At 53.8% G+C, this 20,458-nt stretch overlaps 1 protein-coding gene across 7 annotated transcripts in view; it reads right to left on the bottom strand.

Moving 5' to 3' along the window:
- ANK1 (ankyrin 1) overlaps positions 1 to 20,458 on the bottom strand; it is a 129,259-nt gene that overhangs the window by 30,225 nt on the left and 78,576 nt on the right. For all 7 annotated transcript variants that reach the window (XM_034647507.1, XM_019798971.2, XM_034647508.1 and 4 more), the window contains exons 18-37: positions 18,575 to 18,673; positions 16,855 to 16,953; positions 16,522 to 16,620; positions 15,199 to 15,291; positions 14,690 to 14,762; positions 12,966 to 13,059; positions 11,735 to 11,813; positions 10,165 to 10,262; positions 9,839 to 10,063; positions 8,625 to 8,785; positions 8,127 to 8,338; positions 7,368 to 7,572; positions 6,951 to 7,047; positions 6,463 to 6,691; positions 5,375 to 5,500; positions 5,159 to 5,278; positions 3,743 to 3,821; positions 3,379 to 3,453; positions 1,406 to 1,537; positions 436 to 582 (exon numbers count right to left, since the gene is read on the bottom strand). In XM_034647507.1, the coding sequence (XP_034503398.1) occupies positions 436 to 582; positions 1,406 to 1,537; positions 3,379 to 3,453; positions 3,743 to 3,821; positions 5,159 to 5,278; positions 5,375 to 5,500; positions 6,463 to 6,691; positions 6,951 to 7,047; positions 7,368 to 7,572; positions 8,127 to 8,338; positions 8,625 to 8,785; positions 9,839 to 10,063; positions 10,165 to 10,262; positions 11,735 to 11,813; positions 12,966 to 13,059; positions 14,690 to 14,762; positions 15,199 to 15,291; positions 16,522 to 16,620; positions 16,855 to 16,953; positions 18,575 to 18,673 (2,542 nt within the window). The remainder of the gene's footprint in view (positions 1 to 435; positions 583 to 1,405; positions 1,538 to 3,378; positions 3,454 to 3,742; positions 3,822 to 5,158; positions 5,279 to 5,374; positions 5,501 to 6,462; positions 6,692 to 6,950; positions 7,048 to 7,367; positions 7,573 to 8,126; positions 8,339 to 8,624; positions 8,786 to 9,838; positions 10,064 to 10,164; positions 10,263 to 11,734; positions 11,814 to 12,965; positions 13,060 to 14,689; positions 14,763 to 15,198; positions 15,292 to 16,521; positions 16,621 to 16,854; positions 16,954 to 18,574; positions 18,674 to 20,458) is intronic.

The following is a 20,458-nucleotide window of genomic DNA, read 5'->3' as shown; positions in this document are numbered from 1 at the left end:
CTTAGCCTCACAGAAGGGCTGCAATAGGACTTTGAAAACACCAGCTGGCTTATCCACATCAGCTCTTGGGCCCAAATCTCCATGCCCTTTGCTTCTCTATCACTGACTGTCTTGCAGATGGGAACACAAGCCCCAAGAGGGTCCATTCCTGGCACAGAACTAAAGAGAGGGGCGGGGAGTCCAGCCCCTGCCCCGACCCCAGCTCTTTCCTGGACCACACCAGGAGCCTGTCTCCGCAGAGAGCTTCAGGGAGACTCTCTGCCCAGGAGTGCACACCTGTCTCTCTTGCTTGCCTCTGCACCCACCACCACCAGGGAGGGAGGGTGTGGAGGTCCACCTCCCACCAAAGGGAGAGATGGTTTCGTGAACTGTCATGTGCTGGTGCCCAGAAAGTGGCGCCCGGCTCAGCCCCAGCTCCTTCCAGGAGACACTCACCATTCATCTGGGAGGGTGACGAAGAGTAGTCCCGGTCCCCGTGCCATCGCTCAGGTTTCAGATTGCGGCTTTGTCTGCCGGAGCCCTCCAGCATGTTCATGATCTCACTCCGGTCAATGTTCCGCAGGGCTGCGTACAGATTCTCCACTGCAGGGGGGAGAAGAGAAGGGATGCTCGCTGGGGGATTCTCATCATTGTGGGTGGGGCGGGAATGTGGGGGGGGGGCTCCAAGAGCTAGGCAGGCAGGAAGTGGGGGATGGGGGTGATTTATCTTCTCAGAATGTGGAGGCACCCTCTTTTGTCAGAATCAAAGCTACCTGCTGGGGGATATTTTGTCATCCTTCCACAGATCTTTTCCAAACCCCTAACGGTGGCCAATTTCCAAGCATGGAAAGACTGTTGTTTGTCATCTAAGAGGAATTCCACAGGGAGTGAGGGTGAGGAGAACTGGGTACTGTCCTTTTGAAAACCTTGGTCCTTGCAGTCAATTTGAGATGCAAATGCAGACACTCAATTCCCTCTCAGTGTTCCTGAGGGTTGGGAATTTAGTTGAGGAAGAACTGGAAAGAGTGAGACAAATCTTCCCTCCAGGTTGGAGGAAAAGATACTCCCGCATATAGGCAGGATTTGCTCCCCTCTCCCCCGCTCTGTCCTGAGAGGACAGTGCTCATGTGACAGGAAGTCACACACCCCGCACCTATGTGGTTGTCTCAGTCCCCGTGTGACCGTTCTCTTACTCAGCTGGGGAAAAGGCTGAGGCCAAGGTTCTCCTCTCTTCTCATGACAGGATTGCCTAGAGGACCCGTGACCCTGAGAGGTGTGTGTCAGGGAGACAGAGAGACAGAGACAGAGTGCAAAAGGGACTGGTTCCAAAGGCAAGGATCACGACTGGAACGGGAAGGAAGAATCGCTTGCACGAAGAGGTACGGGCTTTGGCAAGAGAAGGTTTCCTTAGCTTAACGGTACTGACTGTTCGCGTTTTTGCCTTCACGGATGACCCAGAGGTTCAACAAGGCCACGCTCTGTTCCAACAAGGAGTTGGGGTTTTCCACGCGGATCCTGTTGATGTCCTCCACGCTGAACTGCAGCTCCCGAGCCAACTCTGCAAGCAAAGACCCGAGGCAGGGGGTGAGCCACGCCAGAGCCAGGCTCTGGCCCCCCAGGGGGGCGCCGTGGAGGGGGGCATCTGGCGGGGAGTACCAGGCATTAAAGGACAGTCTCCCCGTGGATTTGGTAGTCCTTCTTACCCAGAAGTATCTAGGGAAACAGAGATTCCCGCATCTTTGTATCTCCAGAAAGTGGGGCAGGAAGAGGAGTGCTCAAAAAGTAGGTAGTGAATGAATGAACGAATGAATGTCCTTTCTTGCTTTCATCACTTCAAATATGAGATGACAACACTGAGCCTCTCAGCATGGCCAGCGCTCATCAAGGTCACAGAACAAGCCAATGCCAGAGCCGGGTGTAGGCTGAGCTGGCGGATGCCCAATCCAGGGCTGTCTGAATGACGCCAGGATGCCACTCACTTTCCACCAAGAAGCAATTAGAGTCGAAATGCATTTCTGTACTTAGGTTTCTTCAGGGAAAGGCATTATTTACATTTAAAATGAAAATACAAGTTCCCATCTAAATGCAAGGCAGTAACACAGAATGTTTGCTTTTCCCTCCCATTGTTTTTATTGTTATTTCTCACAGGTGCTTTGGAGGGGAGAACAGCCAAAGAGTCCAATTTCAAGGATGAGGGAGACCAGAGGGACACTGATAGTAAGAATCAGAATGTACACATACCACACACACACACACACACACACAGACACACACACAGACACACACACACACACACACACACACACACACACACACAAAGAAGCAGCAGACATTCTTTTTTGGCTTAAGAATGAATAGTCCCTGAGCTTCCGTTGTAAATTTTTGTCACAGAGTCTTTCAGCAAGTTATTGCTAAGGTTTCTGAGTTTGTCTGAAGCCCTCTCTGCAGGGCGGCTGAGTGAAGGAAGTCCATTCGTATGAAAGCTAACAAAAAAGTGGGGATGGATTAAGTTATAGGGCCGGTGACTGAGTAAAACACATTTTGAGCTTTTTCTTTTTCTTCTTGTACTATACAGTGGCTAACTGAACATAATAAAAAAAAACAAAAAAACATTTTGAGCTTTCACTGTATTTTTCCCCACACACAGCCTCACTTCAAATGAGGTCTGCCCTTTCTGCTGATGGGACTTCTGGTAGACCTCAGCAACAGTCAGAGATTATAAGAGAAAAATTTTGAGACTTCTACTTTTCTTCCTTTCTTTCCGTCAACAAAGCCACCCTTTGAGGAAGGGCAATGTGAATACAGGGAGCAGTGGCAGGTGGTCAGGAGACGTAGTTTTTTGTCTCTGTGTTTTTTGTTTGATGGTTTTCCAGAGTTCTCTCACTAACTAGCTAAAAACTAGAGCCACTCTATTTAGCTGGATCTCAGTCTTCCCATCTGTAAGATGAAGAGATTCAGATCTATTCTAAGGTCTCTTGTAACTTCAGAAGTTACTTCTTTCTGGGGCATCTGGGTGGCTCAGTTGACTGAGCGTCCAACTCTTGGTTTCAGCTCGGGTCATGGGATCAAGCCCTGCATTGGGCTTACCACTTAGTGTGGAATCTGCTTCAGAGTCTCTTTCCCTCCTGCTCATTCTCTTTCTCTCAAATAAATAAATAAAATCTTTAAAAAAAAGCTAATTCTTTCTCATAAAGAAAAACCAGGCAGAAAATGGAGGAGGGAGGGAGCTCACTTTGCACTGGCACCCAAAGGCATTGCTGGGGCAACAGACTCATCCAAGGCAATCACACATCAGAGGCACCAAGGATGGTGAAAGGAGGTTGCTCAGGAGGGGGAAGGAGTTGTAGGGGTATGTGTAGCCTGGCAAAGTGCATTTCTGCCCCCAATTCCCCAACTCACCCGCCCAGCTGAGGCCAAGGTGTTCTGATATAATAGCCATCTTCATATCTGCTCGGTCTGTCCCACTGAGGGAACCTGGGGAGAAGCATTGTGTCACAGTCAGTAGTCTTGGCAGGACACAGCATCAGCAGGTGTGAGTAAATGACCTCAGACGGAGGCTCAGTTCACGGGCAGACCTCAGTGTCCGCTGGCCTGATGGCTAAGCCTGTGAGGGGTAGGTGCAGACCGGGGCCAAAGCCTCCATGTGCTGTGCTCAGGCTAAGCAAAGAGCGTCAACACAAAGCTCTTATAGGAGCGAGGGGGAGCGATGTCACCTACAACCCTCTGGAAAGGCAGTGAGCACACATGGCAAAGAGGTTTATACCCAGTGAGGATTCGCTGAGAATGCTGTATCTCAGGGCCAGCGGCGTCAGAGTCCTTCTCCTCTCATCGGCACTGCTCACCTGCCGAGGAAAGACAAAGAAAGGGTACTTTGGGTCTGGGGCTTCCCCCTTCTTGGAGCTGCTTCAAGCCCGTGGGCTGTGGGGTGGGGCATGATGCCCGTCCTGGCAAACTGTGAGCAGCTCTGCTTCTCTGGAGCCGTGACACAAAGACCAGATGTGTGCGAGGAGGTCGAGGTGACAGGGAGTGACGAGGTTCACAGACTTCATTAAAAATAACAAGGGGCGCCTGGGTGGCTCAGTCGGTTAAGCATCTGCCTTTGACTCAGGTCATGATCCCAGGGCCCTGAGATCGAGCCCCACATCAGGCTCCCTGCTCAGCGGGGAGCCTGCTTCTCCCTCTGCCTCTGCCTGCTGCTCCCCCTGCTTGTGCTCTCTCTCTCTGTGTCAGCAAATAAATATAATCTTGAAAAAAAGAAAAAAGAGTAACAATAATGGCAAGCTCGTGTGGCCCTTACCAGGTGCCAGACCCTGTTCAGCACTCACGATAGCCTCCGGGTAGGTACTAGTACCACTCCCATCTCATGGATGAGGGTACTGAGGCATAGAGGGGTTAAATAACTCTGCAGAGAAGCACCCAGATGCTTGCCCAAGGGTGCAGGAAATACTCTTTTGAAAGAAAAGTTGTTCACACTCTCCTCGGACAGTAAAGAGAAACTGAGTCACAGACATATGGACAGAGCCTTGCTTTTTCCCTAGTTGGGCATGGAAGGCTGACTGTTACCAGTAGCAGCAAAAGAACAAGAACATGGAGAGGCATGAGCCCTCCAAAGTCCCTGGAGTAGTGATGACTCTGACACTCTCACAGGGATGGATAAATCAACATACTTGGTCAGGATGCCTTTGCTGAGCCCAAAACTCTGGGTGTTTCCAGTGCCTGAGACCCCAGGGCGCCCTTCTCTGAGGGCCTGGCAGCCTGGTGAAGGTAAGCAAGTACATGAAAAAGAGGCTTGAAAAAACCCTCAAAAACAGCCAGTAACCTTGAGCAATTCAACACCCGGTTTTAAATCTCAGAGGCCTCAGACGAGGGGTGCCAAGGTGGATGCCTGTGGGGCTCCTTCTAACCTTTGAGAAAGAACATCCTAGAGGGCTCAAGGCCCATGGTGAGAACACGCATACCGCCGTCTGACACTGGCATTTGCTCCTAGCTTGTGGGAGGGGCCGGGGCGTGCTCCCCTGCCAGGCCACACTCAACTGTCCAGAGGACAGCCAAGAGCCTTCCTGGAACTCAGGGAATTCAAAGGCAGCGTTTCAACAAGAAGTCGTCCTTCAGAGGAACCTGACCTTGAGTCTGTGCGGGGACCCCCTCTGGCAAGGGCCCTCATCAGGGGGCAGCTCACCTTGGTACAGGGGGGCATGGTGATGTTTAAGTGGCAGAGAATGTGCTGGGCGTCCTCATACTTCATGGCCTTGCGCAGAAATGACAAGGACCCTGCTGGTTCTCGACTGCTGTCCCTCACCTTAATCCAAGCACACAAAAGCAAGACTCGGGGGGCTGTTTCAGAGGCTTAGTGCCTTCTGCCTCCCGAACCTAGACCCGGAGCGTGCATCTGAACCTTCACAGGTATGGCCAGACGGTTCTCCCGAAATGACTGGAACTGGAAACTCCGCTGCTGGGCAGCTTTTCTGACGGGGACCAGGTTCCCAAAGAGCTCTGCGAAGAGAGGCATTCCTTCCAGAACCTGCAGGAGGGAGAAGAAAAGCAAATACAGCTTGTCCGGGAGATACGACTGCAAGTCCCGTCCTGCCTCTAGCTCTGGTCTTGCCTTTGCCAGCTCACACCCCATCTACCACACGAGACGCTGGGGCCGTGCTCCGGGAAATCCCACCCTTTGTTTTGAAAAAGGTTTTGTTTCTGAGGTTATAATGAGTGAGGCATGCTTTCCCACTTCAAAGGATTTTAGAATAGGCAGGCATCTTTGTGTCTCCCTGGGTGGTAGATTAGGATTGCCGTCTGAGTGCTCTAGGACACCACTAAAGAATCACAGGGCTTCCCCAGGAGAGCTGGGTCTTTTTTTACACCTGTCCAGAAAGGTTGTTTCTGAGAAGTGCTAAAAGGACCACGTTATTTTGGAATCTCACCCATGCATATAGGAATCCCTACTGTGCACGTAATGCTTTCAACTGAGAAGTTACCATTGAACCCATCTGACAGCTGAGGAAATTGAGGCCCAAAGAGAAGCAATACTTTGTCTAGTTCGTTCCCGAATCGGGACTAGAGGTAGGGCTCCAGAGTGCCAACCCTGTGCCCTCAGCCCCCCAGGAAGCCTCAGAACAGACTCTGAGGCCAGACGTTTGGAAAGATCCTGGCTCCTTGCATGTCTTGACACGATGCGTCTCCTGGGGTCAGCAACAGGTTCAAATCCAGTCCCCGTTCCTTTCTCCTCACATCATTTGTCCAGCCATCCTCCCTGCCTCATCAGGGCGCTACCAGAACCCTGACAGAGCAGGTAAGCTCGTGAGCTCTGGGCTCAGACTACTTGGACAAATCCTTTCTCTACCTTTTCCTTAGTTGCGTGAAGTCAGGGTGACTTCACCTCTCTGGGCCCCGGTGCCGTGGACTGCAGATGGGGGATCATAGGAGCAGGCCCAGCGGTGAGAATCAGGGGAGACGATGCCGGCACAGCACAGCCAGGCACGGTACCTCTATGTCCCTGCTCCGAGCCACCTCGACGAAGTTCTCGTGCTGCTCCAGGGTCTTGTCCACTTTATCATCTGTCATGCAGTAGCAGCGCAGACGCCCTTCGCGGGGGTCATTCATCTTGGCAAAAATGACAAACTTGGCCATGTAGGGCACCGCGGTGAGCTCCCTGTACAGCAGAGTGGCGAAGTTCACAGCTTCTGCAGTCCGGGGACAGTCGGACAGCCAGAACCTAGAAGGAGGGGGCTGATCAGACGCCTGCTCCGGCACGCCGATGGAGAGCTTCATCTCCGTGCCGACAGAAGGAGCTGTGCGCCGTGGGCGTGGCCACTCTGACATGCCCGCCAGTCAGTGCGCGGCCTCTGTGTGCCAAGGGGCAGCAGAAGGCCCTCCCTCGGGTTCAAGCGCAGGATGCGCGGGTCGGGGTGTGAGGATGGGGCATGAGTGGGTGCGGCGCTGACCCCCCCCTCAGTGCAGGGGCTGCGGCCCACCTGGCAGAGACGTTGGTGGTGAAGGCAGCGCACTCGTTGGCGTACACGAGCTTGGTTGTCCCTGTTATATCTTCCCACTGGGCTTGGTCTGTTCCTCCTGCAACGGGAGCAGAGACGGGCTGGGGGCAGCGTTCAGATGGAAGACACAGAGCTTGGCAAAATGCTAAGGGCGGAGCACGGAAGGGCAGAGACACGCACATCTGCGTGGCCCTGAGCACACCTTTGCTCTCACACTCTCCTCCTCCTGGCGACCCCTCCTCTAGGGGTCACAGGGCTACTCCATGGAGGGAGCACATCCCCTAGGGAAGTCAAAGCAAGCTGATGGCTGGCTTCCCCTTTTCCCGTCTCCCCTGAATGCGGCCACAAGGAGTTGCTGCTGCTGGGAAGATGGAGCAGAGGCGAAGGGGCCCCTCTCACCAGTGACACTGCAGAGCAGACGCAGGCTGGTGGTGTCCCCCTCCCCGCTGTCCCTCGGGTTGTCCATCCAGGAAGGAGGGAGCGGGATCCGAAGCCCGATGGGGCGGTAGAACTTCCGGCGCCGCGGCTCCACGGTGACAATGGGGCTGAACGTGGCCTGGTTGCCCAGGAGTTTGGTGACCAGTTCATCTGGCACAGGCTGGGCCTGTGAGGCATCAAAGGTGGACCTTCAGCCTCGAGGAGCAGAGGTGCTTGCTCACGAGGGGCAGTGCACCCCCAAAGGGAGAGCAGGCTGTTTATGCAGAAGGCAAAGGCTCCTGGGGGTGTTGGGGGGGCCTCCACTGTTGTACCATGCAGATCTGTTTCACTGAGCACAGGGCCTGTCTCAGGGCTGATGTCACTTCTCAGCTGTCTTTCCGGAGCCCTTTCTCCCCCTTTCTCTCCCACTCCTCATTCCCAGGATGTCACCACCCTTGCTCTGTGTTAGTTAGCTCCCCAGGAAGCCCCGTGGAATCCCCCGGGGCTGAATGCACTATCCGGAGCTTTCTGCAATTTCACAGGGAGTGCCTGTCTTTTCCTACCCGTCCGACTCGCTTTTGACTTTTAAGGTCACACCTCTAACTGGAATTTTAAGGCATTAGATAAAAGTGAGGGGATGTCCTGGGGAAGAGGGTCGTCCTCCTGGGGGTCTTGCATTCCTCCCGCCTTCCATGAACTCTGAGTTGGCGGGGTAGGGGGCAAGGAGGAAGGTTGTGTCACCTGCAGGGCCAGCTTCACTCTCTTGATGACAGCATTTTCTGGGAACGTTGCCATCACCAGCGGGACCAGCTTGCTCTTCAGGAGGCCCCCTTCAGGGCCAATGGTGTCATCGTCCTGGCAGAGCCGTGACATGATCACGAAGTACAAGGGGAAGTCCGTGGTAATGATACGGCACACCCTCTTCTTCTCCAGCTCCTCCAGGCTCCCCAGCTCTGGAATCACACAGCACAGTGCCGCCCACCTGGTCACACTGGGCACAGGCTCCACCGCCATGTCCCCAGGACCTCCTCATCCCTGGCTCCTGAGGCCCGCCCCCTCCCCAGGCACCGAGCAGTGGGGTTGGGCACCCCCTTAGGTGTCCCAGGGACCCGGAACTGGACCTCATGGGGCCATCCTGGCTCTCCCACCTTCCCAAACTCCAGGCGGCCCCAACAACCCACCCCAAACGTGCAAGCTCAAATATCACCTTCTGGAAGGAGGGTGTCCTGGGGCTGTTACCTTCGTCCATCCCATTGAGGAGCTGATCCATATCCAGGTCACTCTCTTCGTAGCGGCTCCTGTGTTCCTTCCACACAGAGCCGTTTTCACTGCGTAGCACCACAAGCTCACGGTCCCCGCGGCCATGGGAGGCAAAGTGGGGGATCTCCACGATCACGGGGCTGAGGGGACAGAGCAGATGGGGGACAAGGGATAAAGATGTGGGTGTGCATGCCTGTGGGCAGGTGGCTGGGCACGGGGAGGAAAGGACAGGAGAAGGGGGAGGGTCCCCCCCCCCCCACAGCCAGAGCGAGGCCCACCTTGGGGCGGGCCGGACAGAGGAACAGATCTGCCTTGGGTTCCTGACTTGCTCCAACGGCCCCTCACTTACCGCCAGGCCCCCGAGTAACAGCGAGCACAGGATTCTATCCCGTTTCACAGGGGGCCCTCCTGCCACGGCCACCCAGGGGAGGCTCGCCCATTCACCCAGACCTTGGACCTGATGCCGAGAACCCACCAGACATCTCTAGATGTCCCCAGACGGGGGACTAAACCTTTCCTAGCCTCAGCTGCCTCCTCTATCCACCAAGCTTCCACCCACCACTTCTAAAGCCGCCTGCAGAGTGCTTTCGTGTTGATTTTCACTTTTCGATGTAGTCATCGAAGCCTCCATCTGAGGGAAATGTTGATGACATTGGTGACGGGGACAGCACTGGACAAAGACGGGCAGGCAGGGCCTCCCTGCAAGACCTGCCCCAACATTACCGTCCGTGGTGTCTGACGGACAGCGGAGCTCAAGTAGCGCCCACACTTGGCTTCGGAAAAGGAGGGGGAGGCCTCGGAAGCCCATTCGCCTTGTCCTTGGGGGCAATGCTGGAGGGCTGTCTTCTAGAAATACCATTTTAGAGCTTAAAGAATTAAACCCTTGGGGCCCCAAAGTAGCCCTGTCCTCTCAGTCCCCTTCTCTAGTGTCCTACAAGGTCTGAGAGGAGTAGGCGCCCCTGGGCTATGGACTGCTCGGTGTTTCTGGAAGAAGGGAGCCCACGCCTGGTTCTGCTCCTCTGTCGGGACAGAGCGGTAAGATGGCGTGGGGCTCCGGGGCTCGCCTCTCCCTGCCCTGCGCCTGGGCTGGGTCTGGGTGGTTGCTGCTGAGGCCGCGGGCACGGGCCGGCGGGACGGGGCGGGTTAGGGGCACGTGCTGCGCACACGCACGTCCAGCGCGAGTGACCGCTCACCTTAAGAACTGGGCCCCCGTGGGCCCCAGCGCAATGATCCTGCTGGCCAGGCCCTCGTCCTCAGCCAGCGGGGGCGGCGAGCTCAGTTTCTGGGGCTTGACCAGGCGGCAGGTGATTCGAGTGGGCGCGGCGCACGTCCGGGGCGGGATCACCACCCGCAGGCCGTTGTGACGACTGCCCCTCATGGAGCCTCCGCGGGCGTCCACCATAAAGCTCACCAGAAACCTACGGCACAGGCAGGTCCGCGTCGGGCTTCTCCGCACTCTCTCTGAGACGGGGACGGGGAGGGCCAGAACCCGCGAGACGCCGTCACAGGAGTCACTCACCCTGTGTGGACGGGGCTGGCCACGGGGCTGATGTTGTCTGAGGTCTCTGTGGCCGGGCTGCTGGGGATGAGTGAGTCTTCGTCATACTCCTTAGACGCCTGAGGAGGACAGAAAGGCCAGTTGTCCCACCGATTTCTGGGCCACGGGGACTAGTCCCGCCCAGCTGGTGGTGTTCCGTGTTGGGGAGGCTGGGGAGCATCTCCTTGCCGGAAAGCAAGTGACCCAACGGAGGAAATATTCCCACACACTCACCATTGGCCCTTTTGGGACGAGGCTTCCCTGGAGTTGAAAAGGAAGCACAGATTTCTTCCTACCATCATGGCTTCTCCTTGGCTCCTTTTAGGTCCTACATCTACTGCACAAATTGCAGCCCCACCCACTCGTTCCTCCAGCCACACCCCAGCGTGAAACCCCTGTTCTAGGGAGCTCAGTTTTCGCAGACTTGCCACTGCAGCCAAGCACCATCACCTACCAGCTACTTAGCTCGGGCAAGGGACTCGTCCCGCAGCCATCTGAGGTACGGGAGGTGATCAGAGCAGACCCCACCCTTGGGGGGCTTCCCGTGGCCTCATCGGCAAACAGGACAGTCCCTGCCCCTCAGTGATGCTGCAGGGGCAGAGACACGGGGCTGCCACACATGGGGCCTTGCATAACACAAGGACTCAAGAAAGCCAGCAGGGTCTGCATCTGGCCCTCATCCCTTCCAGGTTTATTCCCAACTCTGCTCTCGCTCCCAGGGGCCTGACGCCCTTGTCCCTCAACTTCGCTGGCCCTGTCCACCCACCCTCGCACCTTGCCTCCTACACGAAGCTTTCCCATGACTCCAATCCAGAAGGCTTCACATAGCACAACTGAGCATCAGGACCGAGATTCTTCCTGCCTTCTGGGTTAACTAGCTTCAAGTATCTGAGCCCACCCTTCTCAGTTGAACCTCTGCTCCTAGGGGGCAGGCTTGGGTCTCACAGTTTGCCTATGTCAAGCCCAGAAGAAGGCACAGAGTAGAAATCCAGGAATACCCACTGGCTTGAGTTCATCACTTCAGCAAGGAGAATGGGTTTGTTCATGGAACAACAGGACACAGGTCGACTCGGTGACTTTCTTGTCTTTGGCGGAATCCAGGGAATTGGCCAGAGCTGTGCCGGGGCCATAGCTGACCCTATCTCCCAAATGCCTGCCCGTGAGTGACACCAGTGTCCCAGCACTATGACATACCCTAGTATGGAACGACTGATTGGACAGCTTCATAGCTGCCTTGTCCCTGGATGCCACCTTGTCCGGGGCTATGGCTGCTGCTGTCAGACACACAGCCCTGGGGCGGCACAGGCCAAGAGTGGCTGTGGCTGGACGACGGGCTCTCGGAGGCTCCTATCATTCATATCTGGTTTAAGGAGAACTCAGGCAGCACAGGGGTTGGCAAGGGACGTGTGGAAGCAAGGATCTAAGGGCCTGGGAAGTGCCACAGGCTTTGGGATTCGTAGTTCCTATTGTACTGCAGGTCCTCTCAAAACCGTCACTGTCCCGGGTGCCTGCTCTCTGCAGATGCGGAAAAAAGAGAAAAGGTGCTTCTTACCTGTTCCGGCTCTTCTGCTCTGATCACCACTGTCTCAGGTGTGACACAAGGGATCCTGGGGATGGCTGGAGATTCGACCCTATATGCCCAGAACATTGGAAAATCAAAGGGATGATCTTCTAAGTGGCCCCTATCTGCATGGGAGGCCTAACAAAACAGCTCTGTACCCCCGTAATAAACCCTCCCACCTGCCCCTTGCTGCACCCCAAAGCACCCACCACATAGGCAATACTACTCAGCTGCACGCACGGCCCAGCCTCGTCCCTCGCTTCAGAGCCTTTCCCCGGGGCCCAGCTGTCCTCCACAAGCCCGTGAAGGGGCTGCCTCCTGCACGAAGCCTTCCGTCACACTTATCACCTGCTTCTCAGCCTCAGCCCTTGTTGGCAGGATCCTCACTCTGGCCCTCACATCTCATTCTTTGGGTGGGTGTGTTGTGATCCCACCACATAAGTAGGTCAGTTCTTTCTGAAGGACCAAGTCTCGTATTTCTTCCTAGCTGATGTGCAGTAAATACTAATGATGCTGAGTTTTGAGATTCATATTTTATCCAGTAAATACTAATTGATGAACTATCCTGGGGGTTTCACTTCCCGCTGGCCCACTGCCCTGTTTAGTAGAAGCCATGGGACTAAGCCGGCACACGTCTATCTTTTCAGAAAACACCAAGGACTCGGTGTTTCTACAGAGTTGCTGCATTTAGATTTATTCGCCAAACCTCCCTGTGTGCCGATGGACTCACATGGGAGTAACTCCCAGCACCCCAGGGCAGGGGGTGTGTTCCAGGAGGACACAAACCCTCCGTGGGTCTCCCTAAGGCGCCGTGCTGACAGAGGGATGTGGTCAGCATGTGAGCTTAGCTTGGCCACCACTGTGAATGTGAATCTTCCTCAGGGGACCTTTCTGGTGAGAAACTGGGAGTGCAGGAGAGGGAGGGGCTGTGAACAGGAGACCGAGAGAGGGAGGCAGAAAGTTGGGAGCAGGGGCATGGAAGAGGAAGGGACGAACTGCTGGACAGCATGCTGTAAGCGGGGGCGGGGGGGGGGGCACTGGACTCTGTGTCCCCGGCGGTCGAGGCAGAGTTCACTGATTGTAAGGAGCTGGACCCACAGTCCAACCACCCGGCATCCCATCCCCATCAGTGGCACACGTGGGGCCTGGCCTTCTGTCAGGAGTCCCTCTCCTCTGTGTCCCAGGGCTGGACCTGCGTGTCCACCATATGCCCACTCCTTACACTTGGTCCAGCTTCGGCACGAAATCCAGCAGCTCCTTCTCTTCATCTATATCCCTGGAATCCTGCCTCTCAGCCTTGGAGATGAGTTCTTCCCCTGAAACCACACAAGCGGACGTGAGGGACAAGAAGGAGAACTCCTCTTTCTTTTTAAAAAGTGCTCTCCCGCTCCTCCTCTCAGTGCTGGCTCCCGAGGAGTGGAGCAAGGTCCCTGCTGCTCCAAGGGGACCACTAACAGTGTCTTCCGCCAGTCCTGTTCCTCCAGCCCCGGTGCACAGAGCAAGGCAGCCAGCTCCTAACAGCTTGGTCACACCAGGCTTTGTAGAAGACAAAAAATACAGCCCAGAAAGGACTTTCTTGGCTTGGCAAGCTGCACTTCAAAACAGCCCTTGCAGGGTACACAGACACAAGGAAAGAGTTGATTCTGTCCTTTGCCACACGGCACACTGCAGAAAGATCAACTACAATGGACTGGACCCATTCATTCCGAAGGGCTCTAGGGTTTTTGGCCATCACGGCAGCCGAAACCTCTTTACTTCCTAAGTCCCTTCCAAAGAGGTTCAAACTATGGGTTCAAGCCAGACTGCCTCGTTGTTCCTCTCTCCTTGCCTGGACTGGAGTGGGAGCCCTCGACCTTGCAGTGTCATTTACTGTCACTTAGCGGGGAGTGGCCTGGCTCTGTGATCTGGAGCTGACAGAATGGAAGAACAGCTCATGCAGTTATGATCATGAACACAGTGGCATGGGCACAGACACGGAAATGGACAGGCGGGAGCCACCCGCCTGGGCATGGATCTTACAGGTGTACATCCCCTGTTAGAGTCAAACTCCCGGCTCCAGACTGTTAGCCATGAGAGGAGGGTGGAAAGCGGGAATGCATTAGTGAGAGCGGGGATTGCTTAGGGTGGAATGCACTCGTGAGAAAGGGCCACAGGGAACAGAAAGTGTTTCATACCCATTATAGTTATATGAGCGGTTCCTGGAAAGCAAAGAAGAGCCAAGTTTAAGAGAGGACAGGATTGAAGTCAGTTAAAGCAAGAGGCATATCATTAAATGGGACACAAAAGGAGCTTTAATCATCTCGCCAACACGGTTATACCACCAGGGGCTGGAGGGAAAATCCAGATCAACCCCACCATTTTACATCACAAGGGGTCCCCTAAGACTTCCCTGACGAGATGGGCTTATGTGGGGCAAGAAAAAAAATACTGCAAGCACTCTGTGGGTCACAGAAGCTGAAACTCTAGTCATTTCATAATAATGGATACACTCCAAAACTTACTGACCCACTATGGGGACGGAAGCGTAGCTTATTAAGAAAGATTCTTACAGAATTTAAATGAATAGCTTGTTATTTGTTCAAAGCACAAGGAAAATCTCAGGCTAAGTTTTATCGCAGTTCTTTATGGTCTGAGAGTTGATCTGAGTAGAATCATACTCCATGTATTATATATGTAAACACTCAAATATTTAGGAAACTTCACAGAATTCTGTATTTTAATCTCTGAGATGTCAATTTTTCCTTCTCCTAAAATTACATTAAAGGAGATTGCTGATAACAAGACAACATCATTAAACGGTTCTCTCTGGCTTCGATACAGACCGGCGGACCGAGGATGTGCAGTACGGCAGGTAGCCAGGAGACCCCAGGAAGGGGGGGGCTCACCGCCCCCTGTGCTCCCTTCCTCCTGACTTGCCCCCCTCTTTTTGTTAATCCTAGACTTTACCTTCATCTTCAGAGACATCCAAGATCTCATCTACCGTCTCAGGGAAACTCAGCCGGTGCTTGTCACTGGTTAGCTAAGTTGAGAAAAAGAAGAGAATTCAACCCAAGTAGAACAGTGGGCCCTTTCACCGATCCAGCAGTTACCTGGTTATGACTGTGGAGACAGGAAGGAGGTGGGAAAGGAGGTTTGTCCTTGCCCTCGGCCTGAGAGCTGATGCCTGGCAAGGGCGTGAACAGGCAACGCCAGCGTCCTTCGGCCTCGTCTCTGCCCCCACCCCCCTCGCTGTTTGCCCCCTTAGCTCTGCGCACAGCCCTAACTCTTCTCGCCACTAGGTGGCAGTACAACTCCGCGCGATGGAGAACACGCTCCCGCGGGCCCCAGCCCCGCCTGGGTCTGGTGCTTCCTACCCCGGACCTAGAATGCGCTCTCATTCCCGGAATAACCCACAGGGGCATCCTGTCAGGCTGTGTGTGTCTGGGGTGGCGGGTGCAGCGGAGGAGCCGACATACCACAAAACTGGGTTCATCCGTGACAACCTTGAGCACGTCTGTGACAGAAATGTAGCCCAAGCGCTTGGCTATTGCCAGAGGTGTGGTTCCATTCTGGGGAAAGCAGCAGAGAGAGCGAGATCACACAAGGAATGGACTCTGGGGGGAAAGCACTGCCCCTTTCACACAGACCAAGCTCCCGTAGACACGCCGCACCTCGGAGCCCAGAGCAAGGCCCCTGCGCATGTGCGAGCCCAGACGGGTGTTAGCAACGATGCTCGCCAAGACGGGGTGCCGGGGAGAGGAGGGCGCGGAGACTCGAAATCCGTAGCACTGAGCGCGGGAGTTTCGAAATGAGAGCCGGGGAAATCTTGCCAGGACATGCCAACAACTGCCAAGAGGGAACCAAACCAACCGGAGGGAATGGGTCCCGAAGGCACCATATGCGATTTTGGAACACGAAAGCGAAGAGCAATGCTGCTCACTGCTCCCAACCCCGGTTCTTCGGGTGTCCGTCACCCAGCGTCAAAACAGTTAAAATAATCCATACACACGTCAAAGAACTAGCTAGGCCCGTCGGAAATCACGGTCACCAGAGCCAGGGGCGGGGTATATTTTCTACTCTGATTTGAAGAAGCAGAGCTCTGTGGAAGTAAGTAAATGTGGAGGCTCTGTTCTTTTGAGTCCTCCAGTCCCAGCATGTGCCCTGGGCCCTGTGCAGATTCAGCTCCAACCACAGTTACAAGCTTTGCAGCCACATCTCCAGTCAAAGGTCTGCACGCTTCCAGAGCTGGATGGAGAAGGCCTAGGAAAGCTTCACGTCGTCGGATGGGGAGGCCCCATTCAACCATGATCACTATGCCAAAGACAACCCCGGAGCCCCGAAACGGCAGGAAACACCCAAGACGTTTGTTGTGCTCGCTTGATACTGACAGCAGCTTCGCATAATATAGAAACAGTTTTGAAGGTGATATTTAAATAAAGGTAAAAGGGGGAGGGTAAATGGTACTTAAAATGGTAACCTACAGGGCCCCTGGGTGGCTCAGCTGGTTAAGCGTCTGCCTTCGGCTCAGGTCACGATCTCAGGGTCCTCAGATCAAGTCTGCTTCTCCCTCTCCCTCTGCCCCTCACTCATGCTCGCACGTGCTCTCTCTTTCTCAAATAAATAAAGTTTTTTTAAAAAAAGGGATAACCTAGAGTCACCAGAACCTACAGTTCACTGCAGCCTGCCCAGGCCCCAGACAGGCAGAAGGGATAGGTACCGAGCTTCTGTGGTTTATAGGGGTCTCACAGAGCTGCCCGTGAGAACAGCTTTCCAAAATCAGGAAACTGGTGGGTACTTACCGAGCTGACCTCGTTTGGGGAAGCACCATTTTTGAGAAGCAGTGTCACGATGTCTGTATGTCCTTGTTGGGCCGCCTGGTGCAAGGGACTGTATCCTTGCTGTAAAATCAAGGTGACATTTTGGCAGGATTAACTAGCTATAAGAGAAAGAACTGCCCACATACTACAGAGCCTGTCTTCTAAATGAAACCCACAAAAAATGCATTTTCCTCATTTCCTCCTCCAGGGTCAAGGCTTAACATTGTGGCAGAGCCCCAGGCACACCCAGAGTAACTCTGTATCCTAATTTGGCACTTAAGAAGTATAGAGATTAGCTCTCCAGTGCTCCTGTACCTTAGTCTTGGCATTGACGTCTGCCTGGTGCTGTAGCAGAAACTTCACCAGCTTGATATTTCCATAATGACTGGCCACGTGGAGTGGAGTATAACCCATCTGAAAAGCAAGAGGTGAGAATGAATGAGCAGGAGGGCTGCCAGGCATCCCCAGAGCCATTGTGGCTGGGCATTACCGCAATCCTTAGCAGGGCTGCTTGAAAAGGACGGCGGCCAGGGAAGCCCTTTGGAAGGCTGTGCGCACGGGGTGCGAGCTGTCCTGCCACTGCTGCTGGACGCCACTGGCCTGGGAAGGAACAGTGTTTGGTTTTGGACAAATCAAGGTTGAGGTGTCTGCGAGTGCCAAGTGGAGATGCCAAGTAGGCGACTGGAAAACGGACACTGAACCCCATGAAGAGGTCTAGGCAAGGAGACGCTTATGCGAGGTGAAAGTCCTGCAGATGAGAACGAGTGTAGAGAGAAACAGTGGGGCCCCCATTCCGAGGCAACACATAGAGGGAGAGACAGAAAAGAGGAGGTGGGAGGAAGCAGCAGCAAAGCAGGGAAGTCACAGGTAACAGAAGCTGGGGAGATCAGTCCAGAGGGAAAGAGCTGCCATTGGGCTGTCTGCTGGGAAGGGGGCTCCAACGGGGATACACAGTTGCATGGAGGTTGCTGCCGACCTGGGACAAGAACATACTTATTTCCACTAGAAAGGTGAAATCCCACTGTCCAAAAACCCCATGAAGGCTATCGAGTTGTAATGGAATGGAATTTATAGGAACTGGTCATTGCTTGAAACAAGCAGGCTTGGAGTATTTACTGACTGATTGGAGCTTAGGCTGCAAAGGAGCTCATTTTCAAGGAATCTGTTCTGCTGAACAGTTGGGTGCTTCCTTAAAGGCCGACAAGCCAAGGTTCCCCGAGCCCTTTGGGTCTAAGTATCCCCAGGGAGCTGGTACCAGATCCCAGAAACCATCTTGAAACGCTGCAGGCTGGACCTCAAGCAATTGTATGGCTTTGGGACCCCCAATTCTAACTCACAGTATAGGGTCTCTCATGTAGGACCCCAAAAGACCTAAGTGGGCCCAGAAAAGCCTCAAAGATCCAGAACATTGTTGGGCTTTAAGCAGATTCCTGGTGAAGCTGCAGACAGCTGGTGATCAAACAGTTGCTAAATTTTTCTCAGAGAGACTCCAACATCACATGGTTGACCGGCGGTCCCCCCCCAACCTCCTGCCATCGTCCCCCCCACACTGGACTGCAAGTCCTCCAGGCAGGGTCCCCCCGTGTGCTGTACACTCCGTTATCCTCAACTGCCCCACAGAGCTCCTCGCACACAGAAGTTGTTCACAGAAAGTTGAACAGAATGTAACTAATTGCTGGAATAAAAGGGGCTGAATTTTCAAGCAAAGCCTGAGATCTTGACACACTGCTCATCTAGGAAAGGCATCGAATCACGATGAAACGCTCCTCTTCGTTTCTCACTATAGAGGTTCAAAGGTCTAGGAACCTTTTCGAAGTTCCCCACCAGAAAGTAAGGACATTAGGGTCAGTGTCTTCACGCTCCACTGTCACCCCAGGAAGTGGCAGAGAACGACACGCTGGGGAGCCCTTGGGCTGTCAAAGCTCTGCGAACAGCTGCCTCTGAAGTGGGGCCGGGGGAGGCCGGCACCGGGCAGGACGAGGGGCGCGCACTGGGGAGAAGGGAGGCCAAGCCCACGCGGAACTGCCTGCCTTACCCGGGTGGTGGCGTCCACGGTGACACCGTGTTTGATGAGCACGTCCGCCACTGGAACGTGGCCTTCTTGTGCTACCAGATGGAGGGGGGTGAGTCCGCTCTGGAAAGAAAAAGAAGTTCATCACCTTGTGTCCGGTAGGGAATCCCGGGCCACCGTGAAAGAGTGCGGAGGCTTAGAAGCCCAATCTGTCTGTGCAGCCGCCACACAGCTGTGTGACCTTGGACGAAGCTCTTGCAGCTCTGGGCCTCTACACCCTTACCTAAAAAATGAGGTGGTTTAGCGAAATTAGAGGTCAGCAACGTTTTCTGCTAAGAGCCAGATGGTCAATATTCTAGGCTCATGTCTCTGTCACAACTACCCAACTCTGTCAGTTACAGTGAGAAAGCAGCTATGGCCAACATGGAAACAAACAGGCATGGCTATGTTCCGATAAAACTTTATTTACACAAACAAGTGGTGGGCTGGTTTTGGCCCATGGGCCCTAGGTTGCTGACCTCTGAACTAGATAAACTTTATGGAACTTTCCATTTATAACATTCCCTATTTTCCTGATTTGAGATAAGCCTCAGACCCTGCTCTCCTTATCTAGAAAATAGAGATGATCACTGACCATCTAAGAAAACACAGATGAAACACGCTGGAAAGCACAACATGCCACTTAAACGTAGCACGTGACTACCACCTCACAGCCCGCGCCTCACTGTCAGAGGATGGACGGTCCTATTGGCACTGAAAATACCATATTCTTGGGGGTTCTCAGCACACCTTTCTCAGGAGGAGAAGGGGGCCCCAGAGATGTGATCTGATACGTGTATGTGTACTCTCACACCAAAATGTCAGGAAAGTCTTCTCTCCCCCATACCCTACTGAATACGCTCCCCCAACTATGGGACAAACAGAACTATGATGCCTCTGTAGTCAGAAGCGGGGGCAGGGCCTGTCCGGAGCTTTCCTGCCAGCTGACCAGAGGCCCATTCGCAGTAACCCTCCGCAGCCAAGGCCAGAGCAGGCAGAACAGTCCTAGCTCAGTCACAAGTCTCTGGGTGCCTTGCCTGATTCTTGGGATAACACGGTAATTCACCCCGTGAGGTGGCGTGTGGATGAGTGAGGATGTCTCCAGTATAGAGAATCACCATCACCCTCGTGGCCCCTCACAGAGCCTGCGTGAAATGGCACGGCACAAGCAAGAAACTGAGCATCCAATCCAATATAACAGTCCTGCCCTCACAGTTCCCTCCTGGGGGTCGCCTGTCCAAACCTGTGCCAAAAGAACCAATGGGTCTACAGGGATTTAACAGATTGGCTTGCCCTTAAAATGCTTGCCTTTCTGAAACTGTTCCCTTACCATCTAAGGGAGTGGCTCTTTGTAATGGTTCCATGATATGAAATGTCCAAAACAGGCCAATTCAAAGAGGTAATAGCTTAGTGGTTGATGGGGACTGAGAGGTTTGGGGGAAATGGGGTGTGGCTGCCAACGGGTATGAGGCTTCTTTGTGGGGTGATGAAAATGTTCTGGAATTAGATAGTGGTGATGGTGGCCCGATTCTGAAATATACTAAAAACCATCGATAGGACAGTTCAAAGCGATGAATTTTATTGTACTTAAATTATATTTCAGTAAAACTACTATTTAAAAAAATATATATGGTTTCACTCATTTACGGAACATAAGAAGTTAGGAAGATCGGCAGGAGAAGAAAGGGAAGAAGGGGGGGGTAAACAGAAGGGNTAATAAAAAAAAACACAAGTGATTCTTAGTCTTTCTTGGGTCGTGCATTCCTTTGAGAAGCTGAGAAAAACTATGAAGACCTCACCTAGAAAAATGCTCACGTGCCCGTCCTCCCACAATGCTGTGTAGTCTTGGAAGGACCCATAGTCCTCCAC

This window comes from Ailuropoda melanoleuca, chromosome 18, assembly GCF_002007445.2.
Source record: "Ailuropoda melanoleuca isolate Jingjing chromosome 18, ASM200744v2, whole genome shotgun sequence".
In the NCBI taxonomy this organism is placed as follows: Eukaryota; Metazoa; Chordata; class Mammalia; order Carnivora; family Ursidae; genus Ailuropoda; species Ailuropoda melanoleuca.
The sequence above is the reverse complement of the archived record's forward strand: the minus strand, read 5'-3'. Positions and strand labels throughout refer to the sequence as shown.